This window comes from Lolium rigidum, chromosome 3 (assembly GCF_022539505.1).
Source record: "Lolium rigidum isolate FL_2022 chromosome 3, APGP_CSIRO_Lrig_0.1, whole genome shotgun sequence".
Lineage (NCBI taxonomy): Eukaryota > Viridiplantae > Streptophyta > Magnoliopsida > Poales > Poaceae > Lolium > Lolium rigidum.
In genome coordinates, this window is record NC_061510.1 from 385,666,686 (window position 1) to 385,684,084 (window position 17,399).

Sequence of the window (17,399 nt, forward strand, 5' to 3'; positions counted from 1 at the left end):
TCCCTAGCGTCATTTCTTGCCAACCACATATGATATAGCGCCATGAGGAATAGCGCCAACTCCTGTTCACCCAGCTGCCCAAAGCGTTGGAGTAGACAGCGCTGGAGTGCACGAGGAGCCTGGCAGTCTCTCGGCAGGGACTGCAACCCGAAGCCGGTGAGGTCCCTGATAGTTTCCCACACCTGTACCGAGTGTGCACACGACCAAAACCGGTGAAACACCGTTTCTTCCCTGTTACAAACGATACACCTGACTCCATCCTTGATTTTGCGCCTCTTCAACTCCTCGCCCACTGCCAAAGCATTTTTTGCCACCCTCCACCCATGGACTTTCACCTTACCCGGCACATTGGCAGACCAAAGTGACAACCAACCTTGGTGTTCTGGGACATTGAGTGAGGAACTCGCTGTACCCGCAGCCGCTGCCTTAATTTGCCTCTTCAGGTGATACGCCGATCTTACACTGAAAACACCATTCTTGGTGTAATTCCATGCAACATAGTCTTCGGATCCAGCTCTTCCCACTGGTATCTTCAGTATATCATCGACATCCGCCTGATAGAACGCCTCGTTCAGCTTATTAATATCCCATCCTCCACCACCTGGTAACAGCAGCTCACTGACCTTCTCTACATGTTGGTTTGGCTTAATACCCATAGGTCTTTTGAGGGATGATCTTGGAATCCAGTTCTGATTCCACACGCCAATATCTTTTCCATTGCCCACCCTCCAGATCAGTCCCTCCTTCAGCAAATCCCTACCATGCATAATACTTCGCCATGTAAAAGATGCACGTTTTGGACAGCCCACAGACAGAAAATTTCCATCCTTAACATATCGAGCCTTGAGGACTCTAGCACAGAGTGAGCCCGGCACAGTCAATACCCTCCACGCCTGCTTTGCTAGAAGAGCCTGATTGAAGTCATGGTAGTCCCTAAACCCCATGCCACCGCTGCGTTTTGAGGCACACATCTTCTCCCAACTTAGCCAATGAACACGCCTCTTTCCCTTCAGATCTCCCCACCAGAACCCTGCTGAAATCGATTTTAAAGCGTTACATTGCCCTCTAGTCAGTTGAAAGCAGCCCATTGTATATGCAGGCACAGCCTGTAACACCGACTTCACCAGTATCTCCCTCCCTGTCTTGGACAGTCCTTGACCCTTCAGCCCCGCCACCTTACCTCTAGACCGATCACTCAAGTGCTTAAAGGCACCGTTCTTTGATCGTCCAACCACCGTAGGTAAACCAAGGTAACGTTCAGACAAGGCTTCACACTGGATGCCCACCGTGTTCTTCAGCTGTGCCTTAACATTATCAGGAGTCCCCTTACCAAAATATATTGACGATTTATGTAGGTTGACCCGCTGACCAGAGCATGCTTCATATCTCTGAAGAATATTTTTTAAAGCCTCCACATTACCAGTGCTAGCTTCTAGGAAGACTACACTGTCATCCGCAAATAACAGGTGTGTCACGGTCGGTCCCTCCCTTCCGAAACTCACCCCTGCCACCTCTCTGTCCGCCTGTGCTTGGCGAAGAAGAGCCGAGAAACCCTCCACACAGAACAAGAACAGATAGGGCGACAGTGGATCACCTTGCCGCAATCCTCGGGAAGGCCTGAATGAACCAGACAAGCACCCATTTAGTTTGACAGAGAACCTGACCGTACGGACACACCTCATGATCATCTGGACCCACGCTTGAGAAAAACCCATCTTTAGCATCATCTTCTCGAGGAAGATCCACTCAACACGGTCATACGCCTTCATCATATCGAGCTTCACTGCGCACAAAGGCTTCTTTCTTTTCCTTGTTCTGATTGCGTGGACACACTCATATGCGATAAAAACATTGTCCGTTATCAGCCTTCCAGGGACGAACGCACTTTGCTCCTCAGATATAAGGATGGGAAGAACTCTCTTAAGCCGATTAGCAAGCACTTTTGAGGCGATCTTGTATAACACATTACACAAGCTAATTGGGCGGAACTGACTGAGGAGCTCCGGTGCATTCACTTTTGGAATCAGAACCAAAATTGTGTCATTGAAATCTGGTGGGCACTCCTTCCCTGCCAAGAAATCCCTCACCGCCAGACAGACTGTCGGTTTCAAATGGGCCCGACCAAGTCGCCGGGGCCAGACGGATTGCCGGCGCTGTTTTATCAACGACATGAACGATACGCCTCAAACCTGAGCTAGACAATCCTTGATGAACACAAGAACCTTCGCAGCGGATAATATAGATAAACGGCAGCGCCGTACCCCCGGAGGGATGATACACGTGAACACACGCAATGGGTAAAACCCTAATCTTGAGACTAATCTTCGTGGTCCGCTCGCTACTACAGATTCTTCCTCGTCGGGCGCTGCTGGTTCTGTGACTGGCTCTTCTGGCACTGCGCGACCACCAGTTTCTACACAATCAGGTACATCCCCATGGTATCTGGATTCTGGAGCTTCCTTTCATATGACCTCTGAGTCTTCTATTCTGTCTGCTCTTCGGTCTCTTATTTCTCCTGTCCGTGTTGTCACGGCTGATGGTAACTCTATTCCTGTTTCTAGTAGAGACACCCTTTCTACTCCCTCTTTCTCTGTCCCTGATGTTTCTCATGTTCCTCGCCTTCAGATGAACCTTTTCTCTGCTAGCCAGCTCACCGGTTCTGGTTGTCGCGTCATTCTTGACGCTGATTCTTGTGCGGTTCAGGATCGTCGCACACAGGCCTTGGTTGGAGCTGGCCCTCGTAGCCGTAAGTCTCCGGGGCTTTGAGAGTTAGACTGGCTTCATGTTCCTTCCGCTGCCACTTCATCTGCCAGTTCTCCTCCGGTTGTTGCCTCTGTCACCGGCTCTTTTCAGCAGTGGCATCATCGTCTTGGTCACCTTTGTGACTCTCGCCTGTCGTCTTTGGTTCATCGTGGCCTTCTGGGGTCTGTCTCTGGAGATGGGTCGTTACACTGTCAGGGCTGTAGGCCACCTAGATTGATGCCCGCTCAATGGTACATCCTCTTCAACAGTCACAGTAGTGCTCTTGGTATCAGAGCCAGGTTTCCTCTCCTCAATGACTGTCGATACTGGAACAACCTTCTCCACGGTAGTGTTAGAGCACACCACCTCCTTGTTCAACTCCGTGGACTTGACCACAAATCTAGCACGCAGAAATTGCTTGAAACAATGGCAAAACCTCGTCCAAACAGCTCCAAACTTCCTCCAACTCAACCTCCTTTGACCGAGAGGCAATCTCCTCCGATCTAGAGCCAACCTTCTCCGATGCAAACCGATCTAGATGCGATCGATCAACAAAACCTCGCCGTGAGCAACCTAGAAAACTGATACCACATGATGAGGGAGGAACCCACTGGATCCTCCTTGGGTGATGCCCGATCTTTCACAGCGAGAACAATGCTGCAAGGGTAAACAAGAAGCGCAAGGAAATATTGTTCAAGCCTGGTGATATGGTCTGGGTTCATTTTCGCAAGGATAGGTTCCCGAAGCTGCGGAAGTCCAAGTTGCTTCCTCGTGGTGCTGGTCCTTACAAAGTGCTTGCCAAGATCAACGATAATGCATACTCGATAGATCTTCCACTTGATGAGTTTGGTGTCAGTAATTCTTTCAATGTTGCTGATTTGACACCATATGACTTTATATCACAACGGTACATGTAAAATTGAAATTCCTGATAGTAAACGTGTACGGTGTTACTACCTTGTTCTAACCGTTCAAGTTTGCGGAGCAGTTCACGTTGATGAGAAAGAGGCACAAATTTACGTCTCAAAACAGATTTTAGATCTACCCAAGTAGTAGGTGTATTATCAACATTTTCTTTATAATTCCAGTCCCACCAAATGGAAACAAGATCAATAAAAGTTTGGGCGGCAATTCTTACTTTCTCATGTTCATTAAAATCATGGCATCCAAAAATATTGTCAACCTCAAACTCCCAATCAAAATAAGCATTTGTATTATATCTACCCTCATAAACTGGTAAAGATATAACCCGATCATGATCTCCCGTAAATGGTTGTACATGCATCTCCGTAGTCGTCATGGTACTCGGGTCGATGGCTTGGTCCTCAATTCCTGTCATGGTTAGTACCCCAAAAAGCACAAATGTATATGCCTACAAACTACGGAATATGGTGGTTCACGCGCAATTCGTCAAGCAAAATACAAAGCTCTTACAAGTTCTTACCAAACAGGAGGAAGGCGATATGGCAACCAAGCAAAGATCAGCTTCTCCAAAGATTGCCAAAGCGATTACCAGGGGTCGACACAGTGCACGTGGAGATATCTGTGGAGCTCTGGGAAGGCAAAGTATAGTGATATGGTGGCACAGTAATCAAATCAGCGATGCAAATTGAGTAAACGCTCAACGAAGGTACTGTGCTGGTCCTAGGCTAGATCATATTAGAGACGCGAGCCTAAATCACCAACGAGGTCACAATGCGGCACAAGATGCAAGAGGCAGCGAAACTGGCACTGCAGGATAGAGGCACCTAAGGTAAGGCGCCCAGTTTTTTTTTGTTTGGAATCAACCTTGGCGCATGACCATAGAGGTCTCTATGGTAGGGCGCCCAGAAATTTTCGGATTTTTTTTTTTTTTTTTAGGATCAGACTTGGCGCATGACCATAGAGGTCTCTATGGTAGGGCGCCCAGAAATTTTCGGAATTTTTTTTTTTTTTTTTTGCAGCTAGACTGCTATCAGGATTCCGACGGAAAACGCGAAATTGACCAAGAAAACGGATCTAAAATCCGGAAAAACTCAGAAACAAAGATCAAGAAAGACCCTACAATGATGGGAATCAAAGGGGAACAACAAAGAGTTGATGGCAGATGTGGCGGAAGTATATGGTGGCGGTGATATGGCGAGGACTGCAAGCGGAGATGGTGCGGCGGCGACGTGACTACTATGATCAGAACACGAAACTCTAACGACTCTAGACGCTAAGACTAGCACGCGACACAACGATTGCAGACAATGACTCAAAAAGCAAAAACTGAAAAGATCATGCAATGGCTTGGCAGGGGCTATGGGACGGATGATCTAAACCTAATATATTTTTGTGGAGCTTTTTCTGGGTTATAGGTAAAACAAATCTACACTAGGAAAACTGTAAATCTCACCGAGCAACCTGAAATCTGATACCACTTGATAGGGCAAAGGTGGCCGATCTTTCGATGAGACGAGGATAAATCGATTTGTTGGTGGAGTTCGTGCTTGACGATCCGACTACACGTGCAAAGCTCGTGCGCCAATGCAATCGCTAGGACAATCTCCGGGAGTTACTGATCTTGCGGATGCACGATCAGCCTGACCAGCAAGGGTCTTAATTCCTACCTGAAATCGAGAACAAGTAAGAACTAAAGATGCAATCAGAATATTGCGAATAGAGATGAAAGCTTGATTGATAATGGTGGGATTCTGAATAGTCGGTCTTGTTCTGGGCGTTGGCCTCAAAAGAAGTACACGTGAGTTGCACAATTGGCTAACTTTTAATCTAATCAAAATCCAAGTTCTAATGACGGCTACAGAGGGATATATATGGGGGAAGACAAGGGATTTTCGTCCAACCAGCTAGGGTTGGCCAAAAACACCCCTAAATGGGCCTTCCTCCACTTATAAGGCCTCTTAAAATCCCCTAAAATACCTAATCCGAAAATACATGGGCCTGGCCCATTAAATAAGGTGACGCAGCACCATAAATAACTCTTTGGACGAATTTTATGATGAAGTAACTTGTATAATTCATCCAATCATCATTGCTTCATTATGGTGGCTTCAATGTTCTGAAATCCTCGCTTGCAACACCATCCTGAATCCTTGCAGGTCTGCTGCCATCTCCATGCACGTTCCTATTCCAATGCTTGGCGTCCATGCTAGATCCATTCCTAAATAATATAAATACATTTGATTTAGGCAGCATCATATTCTCATATATATCAGGAAGGATTCCTAGTAACGAATGTACCTTAGATATGGTTGTAGGAGTATTGGTTGTATCTATCATAGAGATGTCCTCATCACAACATGTCCGTTTGGTTCGTATTCATTTTAGTACGTAGTATTACATTTTAGTACGTAGTATATTACAAGAAGTCGGTGGCCTACTCCGTTTGGTTCGTATTCATTTTAGTACTTAGTATTACGTTTGGTGTTTGCTCCACCTTCTCCTCCCTGTATAAAATAGGTGCCAAAATCAATACTAGTATCATATCACGTTCATGGATGACCCACGGGTGCTCTCTACCATGCGGGGTACGCCCATCTCTAACCAGAAAATCGGTCACACTATTCCACGATGTTTTGACCTTATAGGCATGGGAGACATGAGGAATGGACAAGACACACAGCAGTTTTCAACTTGTACAAAATCTGCTTGTTCAACCATGTACGGTAGCCCCAGACTTGCATGTCGAACAGCAACCAGCAGCTCGTCCCAATAAGCAGACGCTTATAGAGCCGAGCGGGAGCATGCATCAAAATTCCCATCGTGCCTCACAAATGATATGTGGGCTATTTCATGCGATGTAGGCTCCATGTTCATCCAAGTTCCTAAACTCCCCAAAGCGTGATGGAGGAAAAACTTGAAGGACAGGAGAAGGTGTGACCCCGCTTGAGCAAGCTCCTCAACCTTGTCTGATCATATCTTTACTATTAAATTACTATTCAATGGGACTTCATACGTTGCTAAAAATATTTGACATCAAGCATTCGCAGTCCGTCACGCAACACTCGCTCAACATCTAATTGAATTCCAATTCCTCAATTCTAGACCTAATTCACTGCATCCAAACACAGGGTTAGATAATGTTCCCGGTACATGGCCTCCACCCACCTTACGGGATCTCCTCGTTAAGTATGCAATCAATCAAATCCTTACTTGCCAAAATAATTTGCACCCGGCCCTGATCTCCTAGAAGTATCTCCTCCATCTCTGTGTGTGCCAGTATGTGAGTCAAATGACCGCTGCTTCCATAGAATTGTTCAACAAATCATCTTGATTCGCCTCATCTCAATTCCATCTTCTCCATTCCTCTTTCTTCCTGATGTCGTCGAAGCAAGCGCCTCCCTCACTCTAAAAGCATTGCCCCCTTGGCGATGGAATTCGTTTATGGTACATTCTCTGCTGATGTTGTGGACTTCTGGTTCCAGTTTTGACATCGATCAGACATATTTTCCTCGGTTTAGTAGGATTTTGCTGCCACCCCGTTCGATCTCCGCCATCCTTCCTGCCAGACTTTCATCGTCGATGTACATGCTAAGACGTTGCTTGCCGGATCTCCAATGCCGCCGCCCCGCCCATTCAAGCTTCGTTGCCCTGCTTGTCCGAGCTTCAAGTCGTCATTGTGTTGTATGTCTCTGTCCGTCTGCCTCGAGGCCCAGGTCACCGCCATGTGTGGTTCATCTATGGTTGTTCGTTCCGACTCCCAAGTCACCATGCATCTATCATGAGCTCCATGGCAGACCAGTCTTGTTGTAGCACCGTCTAGCCCTTACTTTGCATTCCTGGTTCGTCGATGCCATATTGGGAAAATAGGTGGAAGAACATAATTACATCAACTTCTAATTGTTTATGATTACCGTTGTTTTATTCTACCAGGTTTCACTATTGTTTTGGGTTCGGAAATTATTCTGAATTAGGAAAATTGTAATTGGATTATTAGAATGAAATTACGGGTATCTATCATTGTCTGCAGTATGTAATTGTGCTGAAACGGTTACTGGTACTATGCATGGGAGACTCATTCTCAGCAATGTGGGAAGCATCAGCAGTGAGCATGTATCAGCTGTGATTAGGCTTCAGCCGTGAACGCGCATCAGCAGAGGACATTTCAATCGTAGCAGCATGTAAGTAAGAGCAACTTCCACCGAACAATATTGATCATGCATCACAGTGATGTATTGGGCAAATTTCTAAATACTCTTAGTAGCATGTATGGGGTGTACATGTTTTACAGAAAAGTATATGTAATGTAATCGTACTGTAAAGAAAACAAATCATGTAAGGGACACTAATTAATGGTGAGATGCCATGTTATTTTAGGAAGCTGAATTAGGAAAGTAAGGTGTAATAAGTGTCGTGGTTCCCTTGTCCCACGGGGTGTTGCACTCAATTGGAGGAAATTAAATTCAGATTTCAAAAAAAATTAATCGCTTATCCAAATTTTGCTCGATTTTATGAAATTAAATCAGGAAACAAGGTGGCAATGGTGTCACACTTCCCTCCTCCAATGCAGTGTTGCTCTTGACTTACGAAACTAAATTAGGAAACTAAGTTTGGATTTAAAGGAAATCAATTACTCTTCAAAGTGGTGGCTATCTTATCGATTTCATTCGATTTTTTTATTGTGCTTCGATAGAACAAGCTGAGTCGTGGTCAAGTAAAACATTCCATGTCCACATATTCTTGTTTGAGGCCATGCGCTCCTGCATGCAGAAATGCGGCTAGTGTTTACAAATGGTGTGACATCAATTAATATTTTTTTACTGCCTTGTCATATAGAAATTATGTGTTGAGTTGGTCTCCCACTCCCATACCGCTCTAATGATAGTCATCTCCTTGCGACTATGAAGTTAGGGCATCTCCAACGCGGGTACCCAAACGGACGCGTTGTGTTGTCCGTTTTGGACCGTTTGGGTGACCATGCGGGCAGCTAAATCTGAATAATAGCAGCATCTCGCGAGGAACCTCTAGACGGCATCGTGCAGCGCGATCTATATAAGGCAAAGAAGTGGGCTGAACGGGATCGAACCTTGGCCCCTCATCGCGGAGGTGGTGGCGCAACACGCATTCTAGGTCTCAGTCTCGGCTTGTTGCGGTGGCAGGAGAGTAGAAGAGAGCTCACGCGTGGTACTTATGGAGGTTGGAAAAGGAACCCTAACTGGGCTGGACTGATGACGGCTCAGATCGAACCCGACTGCCTGCACCGAGTTCGTTCGGGTTCTTATAAGGCCTTCTTCTTTTCTTAACTTTATCTGTGGGCCTTGTGCATTTGTGCCAATAAGAATTTGATGGCCTCCTGGATTTGGTTCGTATAGCATTTTACAAGTTCCAATTGGTATTTACTACTCGTCATCCTCTCTCTCACCCACTTCCTATACCTACATAAAAGAAACCACTTCCTCCTCTGTGTATAAAATAGCTAACAGATCACCTCTACATCCATTATATACACAATATCATATCTCGTTCATGGATGATCCATGGGCGCTCTATACTTTGAGGGCACACCCATCTCCAATCGGTCACACTATTTCACCACTGTTGTGACCTATAGGCATGGGAGACACGAGGAATGGATGAGACACCGGCTGGTAGAATGTTTCTACAAATTCAGCACAGTACACCATGTGTTGTAGCCTAGGGTTTACACGACGAATAGTACCTAGCGGTTCGTCCCAACAAGAAGTTGATTGTAGAGCCGAGCAAGAGCATGTAGCGGAACTTGCCTCCTGCGTCACACACGAGATATGAGCAATGCGATCTGGTGTGAGTACCAATTTTTTCCAAGTTTCTAAACTCCCCAAAGCATGATGAAGAAGAAATGCCTACAAGAGTAGAAGGCGTGTCTGGGCTCGAGCATGCTGCGCAAACCTAGTTCGGTCATATCTAGGATAGATGTTAAGCTATGACGAAGCCAAACCAGGTCACGACCCGCCCAACTTTTTAAATTTACACCAATAGAGGCCTATATATGTGTCCATTAGCATATAAAGTATCTTCACTGCATCTAATGGCCCGCTCTACAATTACATAGAAGCTCTGCCACAAATCTAAGATGCCTAATGCCGAAAACAGGAGAAAGATGCCACCTTGAACGATGAAAAACAAGAAGCTGAGCTCCATCACGTACCAACAAGTAGCTCCGAGCAATGTTATGATTGCCCCATGAGAATTGGGAAGCCCCTAGAACGAGCACCAGCCAGTGCAACGGCAAGATGGTGTGGTTCTGCTAGCTAGCTTGAGGGGCACTAAGAGCAACTCTATCAGACCCCTCAAACTGCAAACCGTAAACGTGCGCTTACGGGTTGAAAAATTCCCGATTTACAGGACGAAAAATACCTCCATTGAGCAGACCTCGTAAAAGAAGACCGTAAAATAGCATATTCGAGTATCTTCCTCTTCTTCTACCTACAGCCACGACCGGCCGTGCTGCCCCGCCCTCCGGCCCGCAGGGGCCTACTCCTCCCGCCCTGCCATCCGCCCCCGTGCGTTGTTTGCCCCGCCCTCCGTGCGAGGGCTGCTCGCCTTGCGCCCCCTGCACGCCGTCGTCCGTCGTGCGGCCCCTGTGCGCTGTCGCCTGCCCTGTGCCCTCCGCGCGGCTCCAGCCTCTCTGTCGTCGACCGCGCGTGCCTGCGCGCCGCCCAACTGCACCTCAGCCGCCTGTGCGTGCTGCTCGACCCCTGAAACTGCTTGCCGCTCCGCAGCTCTGCCCATGCATGATAGCCACCGATGCTCGGCCAACAGCCAATTCCGACGAGATACGTTCTCCACTAGAATTATGTTGGAGTTTTGCTGGAATTTGGCCGGACTCCAGCGAGTTTATCGGGAAAATGTGTTGGCACGAGCTGTTGCGGCCTGCAAAAACGAATTTGAAACTCCAACTATACAGATAGCAGGCTCTCGTATATACGTTGGCATGCAAAAAAAAAAAAATGGGTTTGATCATTTCGAGGTGTCTGATCCGGACAAAAAAATACCTCAAACCATTAAACTGGTCTGCAAATTTATAGGTTTAACCAATTTAAGGGGTCTGCTAGAGATGCTCTAATCAGGTTATTGGACGAGAAACCTTCTTGCAAACACGTCCAATATCCCGGTGATGCCTACCCCATCATGTCTCGTTCGTCCTTGTGAGGCCGGCCCATGCTCGTTTTAAGCGGTTTTAGGAGCTTCCGGCCGGTTTTTATCTTTTAATTTTCTCGTGATGTATACCAATGGACCATTGGAACCCCATCTGCCTTACACATTGTTTTGTTCATCTTTGCTAGGCAGGCCTAGGCTCGTTGTGACCAGTTTTGGGGAAGGCGGACGCTAGGCGTCGGTCAGTCGATTATGTCCGGAAAATCGGTCATCCGCGCACCGTATGATTTCATGGCATGGGAACGTATATCCGTTGGATGGTTCGGCTGAAGAAACGTCGCTTTCACGTTCGGCCGGGCCACAAACGCCGTACTCAGCTCGGGAATCAACCATTCGACCGACTGCTTTTCACGTTGTTGCAGCTGCGTCGACATTTTTTTTTCTGTTGAAACGCTGCCATCATGCTTGCATGCAGCTGCTAGAAGCCTAAGAGCATCTAGTGCTTCCTCTAAACGAGGACCTCTATAGCTCCATATAGATAACCATCTATAAAGATTCCTTTTTAGATGTCCTAAGTTTTTAAATGCAACATCTTATCTAGACCGTCTATATTTTTGATTTAGTCACTGTCAAGTGGATGTCTTGATCTCTGATGTGTGTGGGAACGCGTGCGTGGGGAAGGATTTTGCTTTGGATGGTCCTCGCTCCGTCCTCCAGATTTGGAGGATGAGTAAAGGAAATGAATGGTTCTCTATATTTAGATGGTCATTTAAATGAGCCACTGGAAGCGTTTTTTCAGCTCATGATCATCTATACACATTTAGAGGATCATATAGAGGAGCCACTAGAGATGCTATAAGAGCAAGAACAATAAGAGTCGGTTGCTGGCTCTATAGCCATGTCATGTCACCTAGAGCTATCTTTTTTTTTTTTTGAACTCAGGGAGGGGTCTAGAAGACCCCAGGATTTCATTCATTAATGTGGTAGGTACAAAGATTTGCAAAAAACCCCTTATACAACACTCGCTCTAAGAACCTAGTATTTGAAGAAAGGGGCTTGCACTTTACGAGAAAACACCCTGAAAAGAACTAAATCAAAGCAATCGAGGACTTGGGTGTCTCTACCACCAGTCGCCGGCGTCCTCCAGGCGTCGCCGCCGAGGAACAGGAGCGAGCAGCTCGTGGACTCCCTTCCGGCGAAGATCTCCTGCCAACGGCCGTCGTCGAGCCACCGGGGACAATACCACTTGGTGGCAAGACGCCGTCGAGCTACCGCAGCAAAGGAGAAGGGGGCCTCCACGGTGGAGGTTGCATTTTTGCCGCCATATCGGCAATGGATAGACGAGGCACAGCTGCCTCGCGCTTGGTTGATCACGGACTTGAGAGGATCTCCCCGATCTCCTCCTTCCTTGCGAAATCCACCGGCCACTTCCAGCCTCCTTCGGCACCACCAAGGCCCGAGAGAGAGGAAAGCAGCAGCAACAGATTACCACCAGGAGGAAGAAGGCTCCGCTTATTGAGAGAGGCTTGACCATCACAGCTAAATCCGATCAGCCACCACCACGGTGGCGTGAAGGAGCACCAATCTGGTTTCCATCTGATGCCGCGGAAGAGCATCAGAAGGAAACGCCTGAAGGGGGAAAAAGAAGGGGCCTTATTGATGAAGATGCCTGGCGCCCGTCTCCGCCTCCGCCACACCTCCTGCCACCGGAGATGAACGGCGGTGAAGAGCAGAACCAGGAGCATCCAGAACCGGCCCGCGAGATCTGGATCCCATCTTCTGGCATCACGCCACAGCACGGCAAGTAGCCGGGAGTATCTACAACTACATCCTATACTAATACCGGCGCCTCTCCTCCACCTTCTCCGGACGGCATCGCCGCCGGCGAGGGCTTCGGTTTGGCCCGGGGCGGAGTAGACGACTCTCAAGGGGCAGAGACGAGAGCCTTCGAGAAGAGAGGAGAGAATACGGAGTCCTGTAGCAAATACTTTCTAACCCACCTAGAGCTATCTTAAAGGCTGAGTCATACAATGGGCTAGCTATTAGGCTGCATGTTAGGTTGTTTTCAGTAAAGAAATGATTGCATGTGTATATCAGCTTTTCTGATCCACTGTATGCTGCATCTTTGTAGCCATTTCAGCCAACATATACTCATTTAACAGCCACGCTAGGAGGATATACCAAGGCAAAATGATTCATCATCAACAACAAACAGATGTTGCATAGCACCATACCGACTCTTCAACATTAAGTGAGTCTATATATGGGAACATTAACCAGACGTAATACTAAATAAAGATCTCTAGAAAATAAACATTTAGGTTTGATCTTGACGGTGATGAGCGACAAACTAATGGCACTTAGCACCATGGCATCAACACTGAAGTACATGACACTTTAGAAGAAAGGGCGAACTAAACAAAATACCAAATATGGCCTCTAGTAAACAAGACATTAGTTTGATCTTGACGACGATAAAGGCACAAAGCCATAGTTGGAACTTCGGTAGAAAGGAGCAGCTAGCCATTCATCAACAACCTTCAGCCACTTTACGAAAAAGAAGGAAACATGAACAAGGGGTAAATACAGGAACAAGGAGTAAATACTGGACATGTATTGTGGTGCTAGTAATGTAACCATCGAGCCAACATGCAGAAAAATCTTACCAAACTAAGATCATCTTGTTTTGTCCATGGCAAGCGTTTTTCAGTTCTTGCTGCAGTTATATTCATATGCTTTATTTTACTCGCTGCGGCATGTAATTTTACTCGCTGTTGTACGAAAAAGTAGGAAAAATGATCAAACCTAAGTCTAATTTGCGGATGACTTCCAAGTGATGCTATTTTTTTCTGCAATATATTTGCTAAATAATAACCACCACAGTTGACAAGTAATATGTTGGTCCTGTTAGCAATTATAAATGACTTTTTGCAGGTAGCAAGTGATCGGCAGTAACAAGAAATGTTGAAATAATTTATATTCCATAATGAAGTAGATATTACGACTACTCATGGTTGTGTAGAACATGGTGTATAATCAATTTCCGAGAATGACGTTTGCAGCATGGCGAAATTTTAAAATTCCATCACAAATTTTCCACATGAAGGATAATAAGTTAGAAAGAACGATGACATCTCTGTTACTACTTTTTTGGTTGATAGTTTTGGTGGATCTTTCTGTAAGATAGCAGCGAATTCAATGATCTGTTGTTGAATCTGAAAGATGGAGAAGTATGGTATGCATGGTGATGCAACTACAAGGGAAGTTTCGGCCTTTGGCTTTAGGATGGCTATGCATGTAGCCAAAATCAAGTTTTCAGCAATTTTACATGGTGACCTTATGGGCATGTTTGTGGTGTTAAACTTTTAGCCTACCTCTCGCCATCGAAATTGAAACAGGAGGAGGAGTGTAGCAGTGTCCGAAACGGAAAGTATAATAAAACGAAAAATGGCATGCTTTGTTCATTCCTACATATTGTGGAAAATCTGGCTTATCGTGCATCAATTGAAAAATGCAAGAGAATTAAGTTTGAAGGGACACTTGCCTTTAGGGTAGGCACAGGGAGCAAGCACGAGAGATGGATTGGCAACTGAATAGTTTTAACAGCGGGTCATCGGGTGTTTGTTGTACTTCAAACAAAAAGATACAAAAGTCACCTAGAAATTCCTTTTTGAGTCAGTCTTTCAACCCAAAACAAAAGACTGATTAATGTCCCGTGAATCAAACAATTCACGCGTGAGGCCATTATTAGCTACCATGTTTTTTTTCTCTCCAGGACATAATTTGCCTATATATGCTTGTTGAGTTCATCACTGATTCTCGTTTTATGGAATTTCCTACACCAATGAATTTTCGAAAAAAAGAAAGCTGAAAACCTGGAGATGCATAACAATGATTTGGAAAGTTCAGATTCACAATGGACAAATAAAAGGTACGGATTACTTCGGAGGGATACTTCGGAAGGGGGAAAGCAAAGTCGTACGTACAGCCGCCAGGTCCTTCTCGTCGAGCTGCGGCGCGATCAGGTCGAGGGCTTTGAGGTGATGCCGCCAGGAGGAGTCGAGCAAGGCAGCACGGAGCAGGGCCACCCACTCCGGCCGCGACGACGACGACGCTCCGCGCCATTCGCTGCCGGCGCCGTTCCCGGACACCGAGGTAGTGTGTCGACTGTCGAATCTTTCGTTTTCGCCTTCTATTCTCTGAATCGTCGATCCAAGTAAAGGGAACCTGACAAACTTTCTCCGCCATCTTTAGATGAAGAAGGACCACTCGCCGTAGACCGGCAACCGAGGCCACGGCGAAGACGGACCGCCAATCCTATGCACCGAGGTAGCATCTTTCCAACCTTGAATTCAATACATGGGACCTTGAACCTAAACGAACTGATATCTACTATTTTGTAGACGAAGCAGAAAAGGAACAAGATCACCCCGTGGGGAGCCTCCCCGCCGAAGTCCTCATGGAGATCCTGTCGCAGGTGCCCTACAAGTCTCTCTGTCGCTTCAAGTGTGTGTCCAAGCCGTGGCTCGCCTTCTGCTCTGAGCCCGACATCTGCAAGAGGTGCCCGCAGACCCTATCCGGCTTCTTCTACAACTACGGTGGACGCGTCAGCTTCCATAATTTGTCTGGCAGAGGGCGCCCTATGGTCGACCCTTCTCTCCCTTTCTTGCGCGGGAGCTATGACCGGTTTGAGGTCAAGCAATGCTGCGGCGGCCTCCTCCTCTGCGAATGCTGGGAATCACGTCACGAGGAAGACAAACATGATTTCGTCGTGTGCAATCCTATGACTGGGAAGTGGACTGTGTTGCCACCTATACTGTGGCAGAACAAAATGGATGGTGACCCTGTGCGGTTCAAACCGATAGAGATCTTCCTAGGGTTCGATGCGACGGTTCCATCTTGCTTCACGGTGTTTGTGCCCCTGACCTACTATGAGGAGGAGTTCACAGAAATGGCAATCTACTCGTCGAAAACCCGATGCTGGATCACGGTGGAGAGCGACCCAACTACTCAGGTGGTTGGTAATTCAGAGTGTGTCTTCCTGAATGGCACTATGCATTTGGCTACCAAGGATGGTTCCATAGTGAGCGTCGATGCCAAGGGGGAGGAATGGTGCGAGATCGATATGCCAAACCACATGGAAGGCAGCAGAAGAAGTAAGGTTTCTATTGGAAAGTCTCAGGGACAGTTGCATGTGTGGCAGATATATAATGATGATGATGATGCTGATGATGATGATTATGGTGATGGTGATGGCCACCTCTATGTTTGGGTTCTAAAGGATTATGATAGTGAAAAGTGGAGGCTGAAGTGTAATGTTCGTGTTTCAGAACTATTCAAGAGGGAATGTGGCGAAGATGATTTCTCCTATACAGCGTTTGCAATTCATCCTGAATCTAACTGTATATTCCTTACCGACGAGGATGAGACAACATTGTCGTATGATATGGATAATCTGAAAGTGAAGGTCATGCGCAATTTTCAAGAGTTCCAAGATGCTCTACCTTATACTCCTTGTTTTGCAGAATGGTCTTCGGATGGTCACTGAAAGTCACTGCAGCTTTATTTGCTTTGCGTGGAACTACTTCGTAAAATTGGTTATGGATATGGGCTTAACTTTATTGTTTTGTGGCTCTGGCTTGGCTATGTCCTAGATATCTCCTATGTCAACTTCAGTTTGCTCTTTCTATCAGTTTGTTTTTGTGTACGTTTTGCTTCTTTGAACAATGTTGGTAACCATAGATAATTTGTAATGAACCCTCAAATGGGCAATTTATTGAGGTCACTTTGTTCGATGGGTAAATCTAAGAGAATAATACATTACCTATGTTTAAACCTCATTTTGTTTCAATATACATACATAATAATAATAAATTCTAGTATGCAAAATTTTATCCTTTGATGTTAAATATCGATCTTGTGTTGTTATTCTGCAATTGGGATTAGTACTCTCTCATTCACTTTATCTGAAATGGTTTCTTTTTAGTAATTGAACATAAGTGGAGTAACCTCTCTGCGTCGCTGCATGTAAAATATGCATGGTGTTTATTTGTTGGTTTTTGTCTATGTAGCTGAACAGTATGCCACTGCAGCCAATGGTTGTGTTTCTTCAAAGCAGGAGGGAATAAGTTAATGTTGAAACCTAATCTCAAGGTAGACATGGGTGTGCTCATCACATTTCACTTCGGCAGCCTGGGCAACTGAATCCAGTTTGACCCTTTCTAGTTGTGTCGCTGTCTCGCATTACCTATTTATGTTTCCTGCTGTATATGCATGGGTGTTGATGATCTTTTTGTTTGTTACATCTAGAGTGCTCCTCAAAAGGAGTCCCGGTTCCATTCATATAAATGAAATTAGGAAGGTTCAAAGTAGTATGAGACTTTGCAAACAGAAATTAGGAAGGTTCCAGGCCCCGCCGACCCTGGACGCTTTCGACATCATCTCCATGTCGCCGGGGCTCGACCTGTCGGGACTGTTGAAATATTGGTGAGAACCGGTGTAGCCGGGAGAAGCGGTTCATGACCACAGCTTCGCCGGAGCAGATGGTGGAACAACTCGGGCTATCGGGTCCAAAGCTTGGCTACTCATGGTGGGCAAGA

The 17,399-nt window shown here is 46.2% G+C and overlaps 1 protein-coding gene across 1 annotated transcript; it reads left to right on the forward strand.

Annotated features, from left to right (window-relative positions):
• The first annotated feature begins 12,512 nt into the window (after positions 1-12,512).
• On the forward strand, positions 12,513-16,348 carry LOC124697577 (F-box protein At1g52495-like). Its single transcript, XM_047230147.1, has 3 exons — positions 12,513-12,600; positions 12,932-12,985; positions 15,204-16,348. Exons 1-3 carry the CDS (start codon positions 12,513-12,515, stop codon positions 16,346-16,348), a joined length of 1,287 nt encoding a protein of 428 aa, XP_047086103.1.
• The last annotated feature ends 1,051 nt before the right edge of the window (positions 16,349-17,399 follow it).